Genomic DNA, 23,582 nt, shown 5'->3' with positions numbered 1-23,582 from the left:
TCCTCAAATGGAAGTCTGTCTTATTTAATAACGCCATCCGTCTTTTTGCTATCTTCTCAACTAAAATGTTAGCAGATTTGTTTTTCAACAAGATGGATAGTTTATCTAAACATGTTGTATCATCATATTGATTATATATTATGATATTTTTCCTGTATTCTACCAAATTTAATGGATAATTTTCCTGAGAAAATGTCTGGATCTGCAGTCACATTCCCAAGAATGGGCATCATTTTGACATTGAGCAGATGTATATACAGCTCCCCTCAAAAAGATTCTCTTATAAAGTATGCAATTTTGATTTTCAATTTCACTGCCAAAACAAAACCACCACATTAATTTATAAGTACTTTCAGAAAGGAAAAATCCTTTCTTTTGGATTGGGATCAAGGAAAAATCCATTTTGATATTGATATTATTTATTTAGTATATTGGACATAGCAATGTCAGTTCCAATTTAAAAATATAAATAGATGAACCATATTTGACACTTTGTATTGCTAACTACAAGTATGCATCTTAGGAAAAAAGCACTAGCATAAGCACTGAGCCATTAGCATAAGCATTACATTATTTAATTATACATAACTACCAGTCCCTTACAAAATGAATGTGACATGCATGTCTGGTGTCTCCTTTCCTCTTTCCACAGTCTCTCTTCTCATAAGGACTTCACTTTTATTGGATTAGGGCCCTGCTAATTGATCTTATGTTAATTTAATTGCCTCTTTGAAGGTTCTATTTCTCTATATAGTCACATTTTGAAGTGCTAGGAGTTATTCCTTCAACATATTATTTTGGGATCAGACAAAGTTCATCCCATAACAATAGGGAGTCAAAATGAAAATAAAATGAGGGGAGATTTCCTGGTTTAATTATGATCATTTACAACGAAGTGAGAAACAAATATTTTTAAATTCTCATCTTAGTGCAACAAAGAGTTGAAAAAATCTTCATTTGCAGAAAACCTGCTTCTGGAACTCTGTTCTGCAGAAATAGTATGTTATTAAAATACATAAATAAAATTTTCACAAGATTATTACTTGGTATGGTAAATACTAGAAAGTACCTTATTCAGCATGGTGATTATAGCTCACAGTAATGAATTTTATACTTGAAATCTGGTGAGAGCAAAATTTGTTCTTCATTGGCTATAATATATTTTATAACATATTATAAAATAATAATATATAGCCAATGAAGAACAATGATTTAGCTTAATTATGGCAATCCTTTTACAATGTGTATGTGTTTATGTATATCTCAAAATAATATATTATATGCCTTAATACTACAGTTTTGTCAACTGCTAATTATACTGTTATAATTTGCTCACTAAAATGCAACTGTTTATAGATGACATATGAAAAAATGACATCTGTGCTATTGTTGCTCTCTTCAAAAGCATTTTCATTACCCCAAAGTATTGCCTACTTTGCCATAGTGCCAACACACTATATCCCAAGCCACAACTGCTATGATTTCTATCATGATAGATTTGTGACCTGTTGTGGAACCTCAGAAAAATGGAAGAATATGTTTATGCCTGATTAAAACTGTTGAAATTCATGTATGCTGACTTTAATGTTAGTATTTCACAGTCCATTGTATTTGTAAACAGTATTCTATTTTATAAATACACTGAAATTTATCTTTCCATCTGTTGACATAGTTGAAATAATTCTATTTTGCATGCATTAACTTACAACTGTACATAAGTGCTCTGAGTTCAAACTCCAGTATTGTAAAAAAATTAATAGAAAAGGTAATTTTGATATCATTCATGTTTTATCTATGGGATGGCTGATATTACATACCTAGTACTGGAGGTTTTCAGGTTTATCGTCATAAATGGAAAGTATACGGCAGCAAATATAGGATCCTATTTTAGAAAATGAAGAAGAAAATACTGATCAGTAAAAGGAATCACAATAAACAGTAGTTTTTTGTGTTTTGTGATTTCAGATTATTATGCATACTTACAAAATATTTTTCTCACAACTCATTGTTAGAATGTGGACGAGTCCTTGCATACTTATTTTAGAATGAACAGGCACTAGAATTTCATAAGTACTAGGGTATTACAGAATTGTGTGTGTGAAAATACATAAATAAAAAGCTGAAAACAACCCAATGTTCATCAGTAAAAGAATAGCCAAATTAAAGAAACCTATACTCCACTGTTGTACATTGTTATTAATAATGGAAAAACAATGAATTCTTTTATCTAGGAAAGATGTTTCTATCGAATTCCCAAATAAGGAAAGGAAATTAAAGGGAACAAAATTTAACCTGGTTGTTTAAAGTCCTTTCTATCTTCATGATGTTAGACAATGCTATTAATATTTTTTAAGTTTAATGGTGAGCTAATAGGATTTGGAAATTATATAATTTGGAAAATTTTACACGACCAAAGACTTATTATAATGTTTCTACATTATAATATAAAATGTTACTCCTGAAAATAAAATTTACTCATGCCAATAAATCAATTTAGTGAAAGGATCTGAGGTAACATGGTAAGCAAACAAGATATGATTTGATAAAGCAATATTATATCCCTGCTATTGGGTTCAATTTTTCTTTAAAGCGTGAAGTATAGTAAGTGAATAAGGAATAAAATAAATAAATAGAATGGATCTTAGAAAATTATATTGAGTCATTTTCTGATTCAATTCCTCTCAATTCCTACTTTAAATATTAAGGTAGATTGGAACAAATAAGATTGGGAAAATGCATCTATTTTGAAATAAAAAATTCTATTTAAACCATAAGAATAATGCTAAGATGTAAGAATGCAACTTATTTGCCTCATTCCAGATGAGAGGGGGCACTGTCGATTGGTGTCCTAGATTGGTCAATGTGGCTAAATTGAGACACAGGTCATGCTTCCATCACAGTAAATGCATTGCAGTGGTGACAATGAGATCTTTAACATTTTGCTTAAGCTCATGGATGAAAAGATGCAATGAGAAAAATGTTTCCTAGAAAAACTTGGTATTTATAAAGTGCTTTCTATAATTAATCTCCTAGGACTGAACAATAAATTGCTTCAGGAAATTAAATCCCACAGGTCCTCAGATGAGGAATTTTGAAGTTGCCATCAATAATTCCAATCTGCAATTCAAGTGGCCACGTTAAAGACGAAGCCCAAATTTTGTGGACAACTGGATTAAGCATCTTTTAAAGAGGGCTATCCTGGAAGAAAAATCAACTTTAAAGGTGACCTTGATGTGCAGAAAAACTAACCAAAACATGTAAAATTATTAAATAATTTATTGACGTTAATTTTGCCTAAAAACACTGTAAAAAGTCAGTCAGCATGTATTTTTGGCTCGAAGTTTCTCTAGTGTTTTCTGTGGAAGGAATAAAAATTAAATCATTTCAGTAAAAAAAAAAAAAGGATGCAACTTATTTGCTGAGGGAGAATACACAGTGTGAATAGAACTCTGTACTAGCAGAGTTCCATGTCACTGTTTAAGTGTTTATCATCATATAGACAACAAACACATGAAAGCCATCACAATTATTCCTTTAATGTATGTGTTATCTTTAATGTGTGTTATCAGAGCTACTGATTTTTCAAAATATCCATACAACTCTAGTGAATGACCAGACAATACATTTATCTTATTTTGATTTTTCTAATTCTAAGTCACCTTATTAATGAGAAGGTTATTATAGAATAAAGTCTGCTAAAGGGTAAGAATCTGTCATGAAGAATATAGAACTTTTTGCATGCTCCTAATCAAAAAATCATCCCAAGAGTCCTTTCTATTATTGAGACATAAAATACTAATTGGATTGAAAACCACATTCTGAGGTGATACCCTTTATTTGTGAGAGATGTGACATCTTAGATGATATTTCCTATTTAGGTTAAATTCTTGACACATAAGAGTTCACGCAGAGGAAGTTTTTGTCCAGGAAAAGAAGAAAAGTTGAGCTGGTAAAAATATTTATACTTTAACTGGCCTGACACCATGAAATGAAGATGGCTGAACCCAATAGTGCAATTGAATATTAAGGCATTTTGTTGGTATTTTAAATTAATGAGTTAAAGTTCTCTTTAGAGCTTCTTACTTCTCTGCTCCTCAGACTCAGAATAGTCATGAGAATAAATATGTCATACATGAGACCAATCAAGAAGCAGGAAGGCAAAATACAGTCTTAGAAGATCAGAATGTTCTGTCCTAAGGCATGTGCGCCAAAAGGGCATAGACAGCAGAGGTAGAGACAGAGCAATTACTATTCCCACACACACTTTTTCTGCCACAGTGACCATGTAGAGAAGGGGTTTGCAGTTGACTACATAGTGGTTGCTTTCTTTGTCTCAAATTCCAAATAGAAACCTCTGCTCCCACTGAGTATGGCCGTGTACTCTGTAATTACAGTGTTTAGGAGGCTGAGGCTGCAGAGTCATGAGTTTGAGGGAGTCTGGCCATATATTGAAATCAAGATAAGGCTGAGCCCTTTCTCAAAATATAGACAAGTGTTGGAGGTGTAACTCAGTTTTTCTATGCATTTGCTAGTCCCTGGGTTCACCAGCCAGCACCACAAAAACTAAAGCAAGAACAAACTACTGCTCCTGTCAGTCCACAGACATACAGAGAAACACTCAAATCTATTGAAGCTTCAGTAAAATAAGTGTTTAAAGTGTTAGCTATTTTGAAATGGTTGTTTTGATTCAGATATTAAGATCTATTTAATTTGGCCAAAAGTCATTTTATGTATAGAAAAAAGGCTGGTTTCAGCTGTTTAAAATTTTCATTTAATTTTAAAATAAGCATTTATACCTAATTCATATACCTTGCTTTACTGCCAACAATGACATCTATTTAAACAATTGAAAGAAAAAGACTTTCTGTATTACTGGTGATCAATCAGGCAGTGATGAGGAAACATCTGACTGTTAAAAAGGCATTTCAGTACTCCCTGCTTGTTCACCAAATTCAAAATCTAATGCTATAATATGTGTATATTAGGATTTTTAAAATATCTTTGTGTTTGCTGCATCCTACCATCTTGACTGATGAGCCGTTTCTGATGACCTCCCAATCATACATCTCTCTTCTGCCCTCAAAAACCTGCCAACTCTAATTACGCATGAACACTTAATGGAAATCATTAAAGGAGGCCCAGAAGAGAGAATATAAATAAACATGAAAGACTAGAAGAAACTCATTGTACACAGGCAATTTTGTAAGCATTTCACAGATATTAATGTATATATGATCCCCACACTAGTCAAGGAAGTAAGTGGTCATAACATCCCCATTTAAAAGGCAAGGGCACTCAGGTTCATAAAGATGGTTGGCTTAATAAAGTCACCCAGATTATAAATAGTGGATTCAGGAGGGGGCGGAGTGGGTGGTAAGGGAGGGGGTGGGGGCAGTGGGGAGAAATGAACCAAGCCTTGTATGCACATATGAATAATAAAAGAAAAATGAAAAAAAAATAAATAGTGGATTCAAAGTCAAATAATGCTATTCTGCCCTAAGAATTGATCTCATAAGTACTGCAGCATGCCATTTCCCCATGAAATTTACCCTTAAATGAAAAATATGACAGGAGAATGCCAGGTAAATAATGATAGACAAAGGTCCTTCTTAACAGAGTGAACTGAAGCACTTGATTAATTTGAAAGCTAAGGTATATAAATAATGAAAAACAGAGTGTATTGGGACAGCATAATAGATTTGTCCTGGATTTAATCCTATTGATTATAGAGCAGTATTTTTCAAAGTAAAGAAACTTTGTTTGCAGTGACTAGGTCCCTCCTGGATCTTTGGTAATAACGTAGTTTGATCTCTGTTCTTAGAAAATTACAAACATCAATTTTTCTACTTACCTTATTGGAAATTTCCTTCGACTTCCTCAGATTTACTCCTGACAGGTTGTTACAGAATGAATTTAAATTTCCCTTTTTGCCCTTGAGACTCATTTTGTTGACGTTTCAATCTAATTCCAATGTAAATTAATTGCATATAATTACCTAAGGGAGAGTGCCTTGCTTACCTGTTATTCTCAGAATATCCCATTAGAAAAAGCCCAAAATATTTCATGCCTAGTCTAACTGAATTTTAAAAAAGTAAGATCACTAGCCATGGGGTATATATATATATGTATATCTTTGTTTGAATTTCATTGTTAATATATTATACACTTACTATGTATATTACACACACACAAGCACACACATATAATCATACACATAAGCACACACATAAAATGTAATTCATGAGTAAATAAAATACAACTTTCTAGGAAAAGATTGGACAATATTTGGTAATATAGCATCTATTGACCAAGGATATGTTTGCTGGGTATAGAATTTTATTAATTTATACATGTAGATTGACCTAGGATAATGTCTTATAACTGGTATTTTTTTTTCTGCCAAGAAATTACTAGTAAGTGTTTTCTTCATATGTTTCTAGTGAGTCTTTTATCTTGGGCTGTCTTTAAAGATTATCTTTATGATTGGTTTTCAGGAAGTTGATTTTGATACATTTCTGTGTAATTTCTTTTGTGTTTACATTTCTTAGAGTTCTCTTAGCCTCTATGTCTCTGATATTTTATTTCATTTTATTTTAACAGAATCTGATCTTGATCTCCCTGCCTTAGCCTCACATGTAGCTGGGTTTACAGATGCATATTGCCCACACCCAGCTCTGGATTTATTCGAAAAAAGTAATTTTGAAAAAAAATTCAAGCCAACATTTCTTCCCGTGTTTCTATTGTTTTCATTTAGACCTACAATTATGAATCTGTGAAATAACTTGCTTTTACTCTACAGTTCACAAAGAATATTTCTGTGATTTTTTTTTTTTTTAGTGTTTTGATTTTTCTGTCTTCATTTTGTGTGGTCTTTAGTTACCCCTAGCATCACTTGTATAAGCCACCATCTTTTATTTTTCTGTGTATAATTTTTGTGTTACTGTCTTTCAATAACTTCCTAATATTCTACTACCATTGTTTGAAGATCCATTTAGTTTTTATTTACACTTCAATTGATCCATTGCAATATTTATGTTTTTGCTAAAACATTCAGTATATTTGACATATCTATAGCAGATGTCTTAAATTCCTTGACTGCTTATTCTAGTGTCACTGTCATTTAAGGGTGTAATTTAATTTTTGCCTGTAGAGAGTCACATATTTATGCTTCCTGATCAATTTTATATTTATAATTAGATGCTAAGTACTGTAAATATTACATTAGTGAATACTGAGTTTGCTTTGATTTGTTTCTTTAAAAATGTCAACTATTTTAAACAAGGATCAGTCAGTTATATTTGAGAATTATTTTCAAGCTCCCAAATGTATGTAAAGTAGTTTTTGCATCTGAGATCTCTGTGGGATGCCTTGGCTTTTAACAGGACTCTGAACTATGGCTTTTTGTAATGTGAATATCTTTATGTCCTGTGGATTTTTAGGAACTGTTCGACTTACAATTCCCTGACTGTTCTTCTTCAATATTTGTGGACATTCAATGTAGACATATGCAATTCAGAATTCAGCCACAAACTCAAGAAAATATTTTACAGAGAAAAATATCAACAGTAACAAACTGCAATGCAGGGAACAATTAGCAACAACACCAAAAGTATGTCCTCTCTTTCCAGTACTTTAAATATAAATAAGTTCTCAAACTAAAAGGAAAACATTTGCAAGATAGAAAACAAGAAAAAGCACAAAACAATTAAATACATTTTGTTTGCCAGAGACTCACTTTGTTTACATTATCGTTTTAGGTTTAGAACATGTAACAAAAGTAAGGTTGAGAAGATAGTTATCAAGAAAACAAAACAAAACTGAAAAGCAAACATCGCTTATAAATATAAAGTTTAATATATGTTTCCATTGGGAGAATATAAAGTTGTACTGGAGTGCTAAAAGAACATTGAGTCAGAAGCATGAATGTTGGGACAGATGTGCTTTAACTGAGATCTGAAAGATGAAGGCTAATGTGGTTGAATACAAAGAAATCTTACTTTCTGTGTGCTATAAAGAGTTTTTGATGTGGAAACAAAAGTATATATCCATATCTATCAGAAATAATGTCAAGTACATTGCCATAATCACAGTTTATTAAAACAGTACTCTTTACATAATATTAAGTACAAATTTTGAATTGATTCTTAAAAAGTCTGTAAAATGCATTTTTTACTTCTTTGTTTCTAAAGCTATAGATCAAAGGGTTAAGCATGGGAATCACTAAAGTTATAAAACACTGATGTCAGTTTGTCAGTATCAAAGGAGTGAGTGGATTTGGGCTGTACATACATGAAGAGTAAAGTCCCATAGAACATCACCACCACTGTCAGATGAGAAGCACATGTGGAAAAAGCTTTCTTCCTGCCTTCTGCTGAACGAATTTGACATACCACTAGCAGAATCAGAATGTATGATACCAGGACTACCAGAAGGGAGGATATCAAGTTAATTGCTGAAAACAATATAATTAACAACTCTGTATCTCTTGCATTTGAGCACAGCATAAGTAACATGGCAACGTTATCACAGTAGAAATGACTAATAACATTAGAACCACAGAAGGCCAATGTAAAAATCTTGCTAGTGATCATTAGGGCCTGAAAGGCCCCGTAGAAGTAAGGAATTGCCACCAGAACATAACAACGTCTTTGACACATGATTACCTTGTAAAGCAGAGGATTGCAGATGGTCACATAGCGGTCATAGGCCATGGCAGACAAGAAGAAAAATTCACTGATAATGAACATAATGAAGAAAGCCATCTGTATGACACAAGCATAATAAGAAATGGTATTTTGATCCAAAACAAAATTTACCATCATCTTAGGATAAATGACAGTAGAGTTGCCAAGATCAATGAAAGCCAGGTGTCTGATAAAAAAATACACTGGTGTGTGCAAATAGGACTCCAACTTGGTCAAAATGATCATGGCCAGGTTTCCCACTGCTGTGATTATGTAGATGATGAGGAAGACCACAAAAAGGGGAAGCTGTAGCTCAGGCTGCTGGGTGACTCCCATCAGAATGAATTCAGTAGGCACTGTTAGGTTCTGTGGTCTCATTTTGTCCTTCTGAGAAGAGAGAGAGGAAGTGTTATAAGTTTTCATATGTAATGATCAAAATAAATTATAAAATTCATAGAAAGAATGGAAATTTTTATTCTAAGGTGAGAGAAAATAGTAATTTCAACCTCTGATTGTAAAAAGTTAATGCAAGGACCGTCTTTCCAAAAGGAGGGATCTATATGAAATATGTGCAATGTCATAACATAGATTGAATTTTTAATAAAGAGTCAATGATATGTGGAATATACCTATTGGTAACAAAATAATACAGGGGTTAATACAGAACTATTGGACTTTATTTCCTTTATAAAATGGAGTCACAATTTTTCTTAAAATACTTTCACACTCTCTCTGCTTCCAGCTTCCACCTGAGCTTAACCATGCTTCCCTTTGTATTTCCCTTCTTTAACTTTTAATTAACTCCTATTATACCCACGGGTCTTGCCATGGATTCTTCCTGGTGGGATACAAAGAATTTGGAAGTCTTCTGATCACAGACTGCACCAGTGCTGTTAACATTTTGTGGTGAGACAGAGAGTAGAAGTGAATGGAAAGCCTTTAGGACCCAAATCATGGGGTAACAGGGCTATCGATCTCTAAAAATGAATGAGATCTCCATGAGCAATCCAGATCTCCATGAGAAATCTTGATTGTGCTGGGCAATAATGCAAATACTTCGTGTCCAAATGAGTTTCAAGGGAAAGAAATAGGAGAGACAATTTCCTCTTGCAGTAAAACTACAGATGATATAACTCAAGGGCTAACTTCACTAAATTCTGAGAATTGCTTCTTCTACTTAAACACAACTACCACTGGTTATGATTTCCAAATAATATGCACTCTTCTACTAGGAACCCCTGGATCATCTGTGACCTGGGATTCCAGATGTTTCCACTTACAGAGAGCAAGAGCAAGAGACTCCTGACCTAGGCCTATGTCCCATGTCAGCGGGAAGTAGTTAATGACTGTCTATGACTTCCAATTCCCTAAAAGATTTCAGGGTCTCTAGTCCTTGAATGAAGAATGTTAGATTGCAGTTAGCCATGAATGATGGATGAGGCAGGATAAATAGATGAGGAAACAGGGAAGTTATATCATTTTAATAATTATTAAAAGGGGTTTTCTGGGTACCGGTGGCTCATGCCGCTAATCCTAGCTACTCAGGAAGCAGAGATCAGAGGATAATGGTTCAAAGCCAGCCTGGGCAAATAATTGTGAGAACCTATCTCTAAAAAACCCATTGCAAAAAAAAGGGCTGGTGGAGTGGCTCAAGTGGGTAAGCCCAGTACTGCAAAAGAAAAAAAAAAAAAAAGAAGGTGATGAACATGGCAAATTCAGATACTAAAATTAGAAAGTAAAAACTAAAAAACCAGCAGGACTAGTCATCCCCTTCCATCTCCTTTAGCATATTAAGTTGCAAGAACGGGTCTATCTGCTTTCCAGGGCTATCTGCATCTGCCTTTCTCTTTGAGATGTTAACAAGCTCCAAAGCTCCTTGGATGGGAGGAGGGACAGAAAGAATGAAAGACATGTCTACCAAATGGAAGTTCTAATACACACCTTTTGTCCCTGTGATTTGAGGAAGTTGGATGACACCTTCCTGTTTTAACATCCTTTTAACCACCAAGATCCATTATCTTTGGCCATGTGTTTCCCTCAGCTCTCTGAAAGTATAGACTAAGAGATGAGGGCCAGCACTTGAGTCTGTACTTCCATTTACTTCATGGGGAGCAGGAAATGATTCTCCTTTTTTCATTTCTCCCCACTTTTATCCTGTTGTACTGAGGCAGACACATTCCCAAGTTCTTCCCTTTCCACAGGTTAGCATAAGTTTTAAAAGCACCTGGGAAAGAAAAAAAACCTCTCTCTTTTTCCAGCTTCCACCTGGTCCCACTGTGCTACATTTTATAATTCCCTTCCTTGACTTTTAATAAACTGAATTACACCCCTCAAAAAATACTTCCTTTTTTTTTTTGACAATTCTTATGGGGATTTGGTTCTCTTAACGACAGAAGTATACATAACATGAAACCAATGAAATTTAAACTTACGGTCTTTCATTTGTACTTCAGAGGTCCTGTGTGGGGCTTTTAAAAATGAACTCACAAAGATATGTCTTTGCTCAGTTTACTGAAGCAACCTATATTAATTAAAATCAGCTATTCTCACTTTCTCTTTTCATCCAAACTTTTACTCCATCACATGATATCTGAAAACATGGTGCATCAACCTATCTCCAGGCAATTGTAGGGTTCAACTAACAGGGAATTGAAATAATGGTACTGTGTGTGATGATTGCTGGATCTGTTTGCAAGGTTCAAAATCAGTGATATTTATTATTGAATAGTGTTCTCTTATGCTATAGCAAAGGCTTTCAAAAACACTCTTATCCTCCAGTATGTGGAAATGAGACTGGAATTTCATTAGAAAAATTAAACTACTCATAGATTTTATGTTGTTTTGACAAATAGTTTATTTAAAATTGAATTTAAAATTTTTCCATTCTAAATATTTCCATTTTTTTCTCAGAAAGTATGTACAATTTTACTTCTTTTTCAAAATAGAAAACCTTAATTAGTGTAGCTTAGAAGACATACATCATGTGGATCAATTCCTACTAAAAATACAGTTTATGTCAACATGCATGAAATTTGAGAATTTAATGTGATTTATTTCATATTATATAACATGAAGATGGCAGGATCTATAAGTCATTTAAAATATTCTTTTTAGCATTTATTGTACTGTAATTAATAAGCTAAATTATTCCTGGAATTTTGCAATAGAGCATTTAGAGCAAAGAATACTATGATTTTCCAATATTTCAGTAATAAGTGCCAGCCCTCTGTGTAATAAAGCTACCCTCGGAAGTGAGGAAAACAAAGTGTGCCTTCCCTGATTGAGCACAGTGAACCTACTTCAGCTTAATCTACTGAATTCTCTGCTATCAGATTCTACATCTGAACAATGAAAACTACACAACTGTTACTTCAATTGAAGAAGTCTCTTTTTGAAAACTTCATTTTGAATGCATAGGGCCACAGAGTAGGATTTTACTATAGACAAGAAGCATTGTATTGAGCAAAAGAATTTAGACTTACAATCTTACTATTTGAAGTATTTACATTTTTCCAAGGATTCTCTAGTTTGTTTCTTAAATCTCTCTCCTTTTTCAATGTCAGTTATTATATCACTGTGAAGATATCTGCCAATCTGTATCCTTTTAGTCTTCCTGTGTGGCAAAGAATATCTCTGGTCTTCTCTGAATATCTTAACTTGCATAAGCTAAATATCTCCATTTATGGCAAACCATAAAGGCAGAGTACAAAATGTATGAATGGAGGTGGCTCAATTTTACACTTCATAACTGCTCATATTAGAAATTATTGAGAGTTAATATTTTACCTGAAAATTCAGTCCTAGTAGATTCTAATCAATGAGATCAATGATACACTTTTAAGATTTTCTGGCTTACTTTTCACTTGCAATATCTAAGGGGCACATTCAACTGTCACAAATCAAATAGGTTTATGACATCTATTCAGTTAGAGAATTTCATGCTCTAGAAACAAAATACTCAATCAGGGGACAACAGTTAACACAGAAGATAGTGATTTTTTAGTATAGGTGAAGGAATCATCTTTCACAGACAAGAGTGTTGACAGACTTCAAGAGCAAGGGAAAATTGCCAAACCCTGCTGATCATCAAAACCCATGACAATTCTTATCCACTCACCTCTCACAAAGTCAGATTTCCTTCTCTTGAATTATTCTTCCTTTTTCTTTGAGTGGCAAGAATTTATGGTTTTCTTTCTTATTTGTGGTGTTCCCTGAGGAAATAACATACAATTTATTCAATTTATTATGCCTACATCATCTGAGAGACTTAAAATAAAATTGCTGTGATGACATTCTACCTATTCCCTCGTGAGAAAATGTGAGGGTCAGCTCTAGGAAAGGAAGAAAACAACATACATGAGCTCAACTCCCTGGAGTTCTAGATCAGAGAGGTCCTCATTCCCTCATGTATCCAGTCAAGTATTAAAGTAACAATGGAAAACACAATGACATCAGGTTTATCTGTTAAAAAAAAAGTTCCAAAGTCATCATGAAGTTATTATGTATTTTTTCACATTAGAATAAGGAGGCTATAAGAATATTAATTTTGTTTGTTCTTGATTTCTTTTTTGGAGGAAATTAACATGGTTTGACTCAGACTGCAAACCTTTGTAAGTGATTTTTCACATATCACTTCATGGTTTTATTTATTTTTTATTGTTGTGCTGGGTGGGAGTACATTGTGGGACTCATGAAAGTTCTTACAATGTATCAAGTATATCATACTGGAATTCATCCTTCATCCCCTCCACCATCTCCTTCATCCTCTCCTCACCCTATTCCTGGAATAGTTTCAATTTACATACATGTGTATACAGTATTTGCACCACATTCACCCTCCTACACCCTTTCCCTGCTGCCTCACCTCTCCCACTGGTTTAGCCTAGCCTGGATTACTGGAATCTACCCACATCTAAATGATTTCAGATTAGTGAATTGTTCAAGGTTTGTGTCTAGAAGATCACCTCAAGGGGAGGAGAAGGAGGCTGTGGAAATTATGTGGCTTGAAAGGCCTGGGCTCAGGGCCCTCTGTTTTCAGACCCTGCCCAGCAGTTCACCTCTCTGTAGGAATAAGAATCTGTGGAAATCCTGCAATTCAGAGGATCTGGTCTTAGGGCTCTCACACACAAAGCAACACACAAAACCAAGAGTCAGGACGTGAAGGCCATGGGCTCAATGCTGTTTCTGCAGTGACCCTCAGGTGATGAAATTTGCTGCTCTCCAGGGAGGGAAGGGTCTCTATCCACTGCAACCTTTATTGCCAGAGCACCCCTCTGCTTGAACTTCTCTGTAGTTCATATCAGACCCTCTCCTTTTTCATGATCCTACTGTCTTTCTACTCTCCTGATGTGACAACTTCCAAAGTTAGATTTTCCTATCTGTCATCTCTGGATGACATTAATGAAGCAGAAATCAATTATTAAGAGACAATATAGAACATTTGTTAAGATTATATAATCTGAGATAGATCTTCTTCTAATAACTAGTATCTTGGTGAGTGGAGATAATTTATTCACTCTCTTCCAGCTTCTATTTTACTACCTTTAATGGAACTTTTAGTAGAACTTAACTCAAGGATGTTGGAATTGTTAAGTTAATTAAGATATGAAGAATGCCATTATTTAATTATCAATAGGTATGATATGTAACTATCATCTAGTAGTTCTGATGTACAATTTAAAGATTAAATTTAACTACACCAAGAATTTGGTAATATTTATTTTCAAGGGACAGTATATTATGTAAGTAATAAAACATTTAATTCACTTTTTAGTGACTATACAGGAAATTTTATTTCATGATAGTGAACATAGAAAATAATTTAGACTTAAATATCTTCAGTAAAATGTTAGGTTATTAAAAAAGAACAAAATTTAACAAAATCACAAAGGGAAATATGAGGAGCTACGTGGAAGCAAGCTGGAAGGCAAGAAAACTATACACCTTGCTTACTAATATGACATTGGTTGCATTGACTGCCATCTATCCAATTATTTTCTTTTTTCTTCTCACAAGTCAATCAACAAATTGATGCAGTCAACCATGAAAATATAGCACTTCATCATATGCATCAAAATTCAGAAATATCAGCTCTATGAAAGACAACAAAATGAATTCACTATACAGTTGTCCTCTTACCCAAAGATGAAAAACAAATGGGATGCAACTTTTAAACATTAAACCCATGAAAAATCAAAATCAGTTATGAAATAAAAACAACTTGGGGAAGAGACAAACACAAGAATTTTATGAGCAACTTTAAACTTTTTATCTTAATTGATGTATCTTAATGTCAATAACCTAGTAGTATTGAGACAAGGTCAGGTGTCAGTCAGAACCTATGAATTACTGAATTACAAAGTATGCTCATTCAAAAGACTCATGTAAAAAATGAATGTATTAAAGAAATATTGTGATCACAACTTCTGGAATAATGTTGCTTGAGTATATATTAGTATGACTGAGTACTTCATATCATCAAAACTTCATAAACAACTACTATCCTATAGAATTCCAAAATAAACCAACAAAAAGTATGAAGACTGAGGCAGAAGGAATGAGCTTACATAGACACAAAGAACAAACACATACAAGACAGACACAGGCACTGAACATTTATTCCAATTGTTGATATAGTTGATATACACATCAGAATCTTTAATGCAAGAATCCATAAAATACTGGAATAACAGTGATAAAATCTTTAATACCTAGCAATACCTCTACTATCACCATTCTCACTTTCTTTACCTGATTTTCCTAGTTCTATATTTATCTAGCACATTCTGCCCTAATGTAAAACTTACTTATGCATATAAAGCACTTATCTCTCTGAAGGAAGCCAGAGGCTTCTAATGTTATTTTTCTTAATTGATCTTTAAAAATAGACTTGACTGTCATGTGTAAGAAAATAGATAAACATACGTTGAACTCCTTTGTGCTTGCTGTTCCTCTTGAAGTCATACAGAGGCTTCAAGAGCAAAATTTCACGTACATAATCAAATTTATAGAAACCACATTATATATAACTTTAAGAAAATTATATCATTTTTCACATTATTTTTCAGAAATATTTTACATCTTCATGGGGCATTTCAACATGTGGAAGAATAGCATGTAAAGTCTGAAAGTCACTTTATCAGTGTCAAAGGGGTGACTGGACTTGTGTTTCAGATATATAAATATCAAAGTCCCGTAAAACACTATGACCAAATTCAAGTTGGATCTTTTGTTGGAGAAAGCCTTATATACATCCTCAGTTAAGTTCATCCCAATAATGGCTGCAAATATGAACAGGTAGGATATAAAAATGATCAGAAGAGAAGAAATCAATTAAAAAACTGCAAGATCAGATTTATCAATTCAAATTCATGAGCAGAATAAAAATAATAAAGGAAGGAGACTGTCACATGACTGATGGCATTGTAGATATGGAAGGTTAAAGTAAAAATCTTGATTGTGACTAAAAGAAACACATAAATGCAGTAGAGACAGGAGATTGCCAGTAGTACCTGACAATCCTTATGTGAGATGATGACAGTGTAGGGCAGTGGGTTAAAACTGACCAAAGAAACACTGTAGGAAACCACAGAGTAAGAACTACAAAGAAGGAACACAAGGGAGAAAAACTATCTGTGTAGCACAAATATATAGGGAATTGTGTTTAGATTCACAACAATAATTGCCAACATTTGGCTCATAAAATTATAGAATAACTAAAATCAGCAAGAGACACGTGTCTAAGAAAAAAAGTAAATGTATATTTGTATCCTGGAGTTCACCTCAGTTAGGATTATCATGTCTGAGTTTCTCAACACAAAACTGACTTAGATAATGAGGAAAACATTAGAGAAAGAAGCCTGTAGCTCAGGGAAAATCTATGATGCCCATTGGAATGAATGTGTGGTTAGATTTTAATATTACTCTCACGTTTTCAGAGAACCTATATAGATGGAGATAGCAACATAGACCATAGTTTTCATGTACTCTCATCTGGGAGTACTTAAGTTTTCCATACAGTAAAAATAAGATATATACAAATTATTCAATGTATTGAACAAAACCAATCTTCATAAATAAAAAGAGTCAAAAGTCAAACAGAGTCATACATGTAAAACAATGATCTTAACTGGGGTAACTTTATAAATCAAATAATGTTTTCAATGTCTAGAGAAATGGATAAGCCAATGGAATTATTGGGAGGTTTTACACTATGGGCATAAACTATTTGCAGGCTAGTTATTCTGTAAAATAACTTACTATGTACAATATCCAGGAGGCAATATCTAGCACAAATTATCAATAATGGCAAGGGTAAGTAAACTCAGAGATATTAGATGGATATATGCATACATATGGATGTATATACATACATATAAATAAATAAAGCAAAGATGAATGCTTTATAACAATATTAAATTCTTGAGATAAAATTTGGGAAATCAAAATATAATTCTTTAACATTTTCTGTTTGTAAAATATAAAATACAATTGCACATTAACATTTTATTCTTACTTTTTTATTTTTAGCAACATTGTTCACTATTACCACAGGCATTCACAATATAGTGTTCAGTCATAAACTAAAAAATTCTTAGTAGAGGAAGGAAAGTTAAATACATAAAAATGATATCACATCTAAAAAGAAACAACAATATGCAAAAGAAAAAAATTATCTATAATTATTGGAACAGAACTTTTTCAAAGGAAGAAATCTAAATGGCCAAAAAAAATGTTCACCATCCCTGGCCATAAAGGAAATGCAAATAAAAACTGCACTAAGATTCTATCTCATTCTTGTTGGAATAATTATAATCAAAAATACCACCAACAAGAAGTGTTGGCAAAGATGCAGGGGAAAAAGGAGCCCTCATACACTGCTGGTGGAAGGTAAGCTAGTACAACTACTTTGGAAAACAATATGGAGGCTTCTTAAAAAACTAAACATAGGTCTGCCATATGATCCAGCAATCCCACTCCTAGGGATATACCCAAAGGAATGTGACTCAGGTTATTCCAAAGGCAACTGCACATCCATGTTTATTGCAGCACTATTCACAATAGTGAATAGCCGCACTATGGAAACAGCCAAGATGCCCCACTACTGATGAATGGATTAAGAAAATGAGGTATTTATACACAATGGAATTTTACTCAGCCACAAAGAAGAATGAAATTTTGTCATTTCAAGTAAATGGATGGAACTGAAGAACATCATCTTAAGCGAAGTTAGCCAAGTTCAGAAGGCCAAAAATCATATGTTCTCCCTCATGTGTGGATTATAGACCTAAAACAAATGCAGCAATATTATTGGACATGGGTCATACCGTAAGGGGAGACCACATACAGGAGGAATAGAGAAAGGAAAGGAAACCTAAAACTTGAAAGTGGTTTATGTGCTCACTGTAGAGGAGTGAAACAGTAATCTTAAACTGACAGAGGCCACTATGGGAAAATGACCTGGAAGTAGTGAAGAGGTCTGGTGGAGATGAACCAATGTGGGTTGTAATACACATGTGCATGGAAGCAATATAGGAATTTCTCTGTATAGCTATCTTTATCTCAAATTAGCAAAAATTCTGTACCTTTCTTATTATCCTTTATGTTTTCCCTTCTAAAAGGGAAAACATAACACTAAAAGACTCAGAAGCAAGGAACATTAATATGGAAGTCATACTGAGATCTAAACTATGACAAATAGCTTAGCTAAATGTGATGGAAACAATCAACTTGTTTATTATAATTAGTCATTGCTCTAGAGTTAAAAATAAATGTACTTATTTTTCAGAAAAATTACCATGTGACATTTACATTTATCATATTTTATTATACCACCATTATTCTATACTGAAAAATACATACAAAGATTTCAGTTATTCTTAAAGACCCTGTGGAAGGCATTTTTTACCTCTTTATTCCTTAAGCTATAGATCAAGGAGTTAAGCATGGGGATCACTAAAGTGTAAAACACAGATGCTAGTTTATCAGTTTCAAATGAGTGAGTGGATTTGGGCTGCACGTACATGAAGAGTAGAGTCCCATAAAACACCACCACCACTGTCAGATGAGAACCACATGTGGAGAAAGCTTTTCTCCTGCCTTCTGCAGAATGCATTTGACATATGGTTAACAAAATCAGTATGTAGGACAAAAGCACTACCAGGAGGGAGGAAATTAAATTAAATGCTAAAAATAACAGAGTCAACAATTCTGTTTCTCTTGCATGTGAGCAGATCAAAGGTAACAAAGGGGCAACATCACAATAGAAATGTCTGATGGTATTAGTTCCACAGAAAGTCAATGTAAAATACTTAATAGGAAACAGAAGAGCCTGAAAGACACTGTACAGATATGGAATGCCAACTAGCACATGACAAAGTCTCTGAGACATGACAGCATTGTAGAGCAGAGGGTTACAGATGGCCATAAGCCATAAGCCATAACTGACAAGACTGAAAGTTCACTGACAATGAACATAATGAACAAAGCCATTTGTGTAGCACAAGCATAAAAAGAAATGGTGCTTTGATCTGCAATGAAATTTACCAACATCTTGGGACAAATGACAGTGGAATTGCCAAGATCAATGAAAGCCAAGTGTCTAAAAAAAATACATAAGTGTGTGTAGATGAGAATCCAGCTTGGTCAAAATGATCAGGCCCAGGTTTCCCACCACTGTACTGTGTAGGTGATTAAAAAACCCCAAAAAGAGGAAGCTGCAGATTAGGCACCCTCATGACTCCCATCAGAATGAATTCAGTTGGCATTGTTATGTTTTTGTGGCCCATTTGTATAGTTCACTTATCTCTTCTAGGAAGAAACAGGTGGATTTTTAAGCTTTTCTGTAGCATCACCTAAAAATTATTTATAGACAGAAGGGAAATTTTTACTCATAATACTGGAAAAACAAATTATTTCTACATCTGATTTTGAATAAGATTTAATGAGTCTTCTACTTCCCACAAGAAAGAATCCGTATAAAACATACAAATTTATATAAAGTAGATTAAACTCTAAATAAAGTAAGTAATGTTTGGAGAAAATTCATTGCAAACAAAGCAATTAAAAAATATATATGGATATTTATTACAAAAATGTCAATTGATTTCAATTTTATAATGGAGTGCTTATAATCAGTAATACTGTGGTTTTTCAAGTATTTCTGTTATGATCACCTCATGACTAATCCACAAAATTTACAAAAATATGTAATGCAGAATAGAAATTTTCTTATTAAATACAGTGATGTTGACTCACCCTAACTTCCTTGAACTCCCTACCTATTATAGTCTGTTTATCCCTGTGAAAACCGAGATCTCTGTAAGGATGATTTTTAATAATAGGATTTCAAAAAATTTAGTGAGATAAAGTACGTGCTAGAAATATGATAGTGCAATGCAAAACCAGGCTTAGCTTGCATAACTATCAGGTAGATACTTTTGAGAGATCACTGCAAGGTACAAATCTCTAAGTTGGAGCCACTGCAATCCCAAGCCACATGACATTTGGCAGCAATTCTATGAATCTGTTTATTATCGGTGTCCAACTTGCCTTTGTGGTTCAAGGAATGGGTCCTGGGAAACAAGGCAGCAGTAGAGATCCTGAGCCACTTCTATTCTTTCTTCCTAGAGAAAGTTGTCTGTGGTTTCTCCCTTGATTCCCATTCCTATTTCAAATCTCTTCTTCAGAGTCCCATTCTCAATCCTACCATCCTGAAGGCTCAATGCTTTGCTAAGAATGAGCCCATAGTTTATTGAAAGTCTCTCCAAATTTTAGTATGAGCTATCATCTCACTCTGAAGATGAATGGATTCTTTTACTCCGATCATTCTTCTAATGTGAAAAACGTTTGCTGATTCAATTTATTGATCTGATAAGCTTGTAAGGAATAATTCGCAGTTAGTTTTTCAAAACTTCTACAATTGAAAAATGTTTGTGTATTTGTCAATTTGTAATGATTGTTCAGCAAAAAGTAACCCATCAGTGAGCAATCCATTAAGAAAAACAGCTGAGTAAGAAAAAAAATCTGTAATTTGGGCATGCAACGTGTTACAAAAATTAGTAAGTTTATAAAACAGTGCACAGGAAATATTTAAAATATTCTTTTTCAGCATTGCTCCATATAGAGTCACATAAAATAATATTTTTATTTCCTTAAGATTGGATAAGATATATGTTATAATTTATTGTTATTTGTGTGAAGATCAAATGTAACAGGGCATCCTATATTTTATCTGGACATTCTATACTTAATAGATTCTAATCCATAAGGTTTGTTTCTAATCCATAAGATATTTGTAATTTTCAAATATCTCTCAATATCTTTTTTACTGATATTTTTGAGAATATCAATTCTCAAAAATAAAATAAGACCAGGATGTCTGTTTAATCCATAAAATTTATGCCCTAAAAACACTGTACTATTCCAGGGGCTCCAATTAACAAAGGACATAATAGGTTTTTTGTAGTTTGTTTGAAGGAACCATCAAACAGTTACCACAGGAGTACTTACAATAAGTCAGAAGTAATGAGAAATTATCCATGTCCAAGTAATTGTCAAAATCACCAACAATTCTTATCATTCTTAATGAAGAATCAATTTTTTCCCATGTCCATACTTTTTCTTTGAGTAGGGAGAATGTATGGTCTTCCTCCTGCTTTGTAATGATCCCTGAGGAAGCAGTATCTAATTCATTTAGATCATTATGGCCAAATCTTTTGAGAGAGACTTAAAAATGGTGCCTTAATATTCATACTAATTATCTAAGATAATTCCCCAGTGAGAAAATGTAAGAGACAACTCAAACAAAGGAACAAAACAACGCAAATTTTCTGTAGATTTCTGTAGAGACCTGCATTATGTAAAAGTACTCACTCATGATGAATCAATGATTAATGTAACAGCAATTCACCTCAGGAAATACTGCAGTTGGGTAGTCATTGTAGTAACATGCATTCTGTTAAAATAATTGCACTGCAATAACATGTACTATACATACATGTAATATATTATCTATCTGGCCACTGTTGTATAATATTCAGTATAATCTTAGTGGGAGGACAAATGTTAGGTAGAATATACCACTTTTCATAACATTGCATTCCATTTCTTTATGACTTTCATGTGTCTAAGAATTTAGAAAAAATGATATACTGATACATATTTCTACACTGCACAAATTCATGACTCATAATGAAAATGTGTTTCCTTTGTGCCTATTGACTAATGTTTAGTTCACGTAGGAGAGCATGTTATACATGAAAGAATGTCGCCTTATGCCTTAAATCCTGCTAGTCCTGGAGATTCCAAAACTAGAAATATACCTCCTCCCAAGTGGTGGGATTACAAGTGTGCACCAACATGCCTGGTTCCAACTCTTTTGATCAGATATCCTTCATAAGCATATTGCTTTTGCAATTCATCCATGTTGTGTTTATTTTGCTGTACGATATTCCCTTGCAGGAGAAAACCACAATTCTTTATCCATTCTCTTATTGATAGGTATTTGACTTGGAGGTTATTATGAAAAGCCTAACATAAATGCTAATATAAAAAAGTATATTTGTTGACGTACATCAAATTTGCTTGTTTTTAGAACTAACAGCAAAATAACTGCATTTCAGTTTCTTTACTAGAAATTGTGAATTTTTACACTCTTAGTTAAGTGGGTTTATTTCTTAGTATTTACCACTTGAGCTATGTGCCTAATTCTTTTGTTTTTTGTTGCTTTTTTTTTTTTTTGAAACTGGATCTCACTAATTTTGCCTGGGTGGCCTTGAACTAGCATCCCTCCTGCCTCCTTCTGGGGAAATGAGCTTACAGACATGCACCACCATGCCCAGTTCTAATTTATAAGATTGATCTGATCTTTCAGCCTGCATATTGCTTTTGAAATTCATCCATGTTTGTTTTACTGCATGATATTCCAATGCAGAAATATTCCACCATTCTTAACCCACTCTCCTATTGCTCCATACTTGAGTTTAGGATTATCATGAAAAGTCTGATGCATGGATATTGTGCAAATAGCATACTGGTTTTGCTACTATGAGTCTACAGTGTGATTTGAAGTTAGTTATATTGACACTGCCAGTATTATTCAATTTGATTAGGTTTTCTTTGGCTATTTAAAGTCTTTTGTGCTCCCCATAAAGTTTAGTATCATTTCTTGTCTATTACTATGGAGAATGTTATTGGAATTCTGATGGGTAGTACATTAAATCTGTAGATCACTTTGGGTAATGTAACCATTTTTACAGTATTAATTCTCTGATCCGTGAATTTAGAAATTTAGATTTTTTCCATCTTTTAGTGTTTTCTTCAGTTTCTTTCTGAAGAAAGCTTTTAAAAGTTTTCATTGTAGCTATCTGTCCCTTCCTTAATTAAGTTTATTCCTAGGTATAAATGAACACTACTTCCTGTATATGTTAAGCATTCATTCATCTACTTTTCTAAATTTTCTAAACTTTTGTCCATTTTAATTGGTTTGTATGGAACAATTGTACTTATTCTAGATTGAAATAGTTTTTCAGATTTTATTTTAGAAATTAAGTGGTGTGTGTTCTCATGCTCTGGGGATTGAATCCAGTGCCTTATACATGCTATGCAAGCACTCTGAAACTGAGTTACAGCACAGGTTATTTTGGTGCTCATGGTTAGTTCTTTAGTCTAATACCCTGCAGTGTTACAAAGCAGAATTGTCTTATCATTAGAAGAGAGAGTCTATTGACTCTGATCTGAGAATTCCTCATACAGAAAACTAATTGTAATTGAAGGTAGAAATGAATAACAGAAATCAGAAACTAATAAAGCCATAATCCATGGTCCAGGTACACAGAAACCACTTAAGAATAGCAGAAAAAAGAAATAAGAAAGAGCCAGTCTCATTCCCACATAAAA

At 33.5% G+C, this 23,582-nt stretch overlaps 1 protein-coding gene, 1 non-coding gene and 1 pseudogene across 2 annotated transcripts; 1 reads left to right on the top strand and 2 right to left on the bottom strand.

The window, feature by feature from the left end:
* The first annotated feature begins 2,807 nt into the window (after positions 1–2,807).
* On the top strand, positions 2,808–2,940 carry LOC141416599 (small nucleolar RNA SNORA1). Its single transcript, XR_012441236.1, has one exon. It is a non-coding gene; the product is annotated as a small nucleolar RNA SNORA1 (small nucleolar RNA).
* Positions 2,941–8,204: 5,264 nt separating this feature from the next.
* On the bottom strand, positions 8,205–9,062 carry LOC141410488 (olfactory receptor 8K5-like). The gene has a single exon (XM_074066490.1). The coding sequence runs from the start codon at positions 9,060–9,062 to the stop codon at positions 8,205–8,207; it is 858 nt and encodes a 285-aa protein (XP_073922591.1).
* A 9,490-nt stretch (positions 9,063–18,552) lies between these two features.
* On the bottom strand, positions 18,553–19,471 carry LOC141424144 (olfactory receptor 8K5-like; annotated as a pseudogene).
* Positions 19,472–23,582: the final 4,111 nt, after the last annotated feature.

This window comes from Castor canadensis, chromosome 1 (assembly GCF_047511655.1).
Source record: "Castor canadensis chromosome 1, mCasCan1.hap1v2, whole genome shotgun sequence".
Classification (NCBI taxonomy): domain Eukaryota; kingdom Metazoa; phylum Chordata; class Mammalia; order Rodentia; family Castoridae; genus Castor; species Castor canadensis.
The sequence above is the reverse complement of the archived record's forward strand: the minus strand, read 5'-3'. Positions and strand labels throughout refer to the sequence as shown.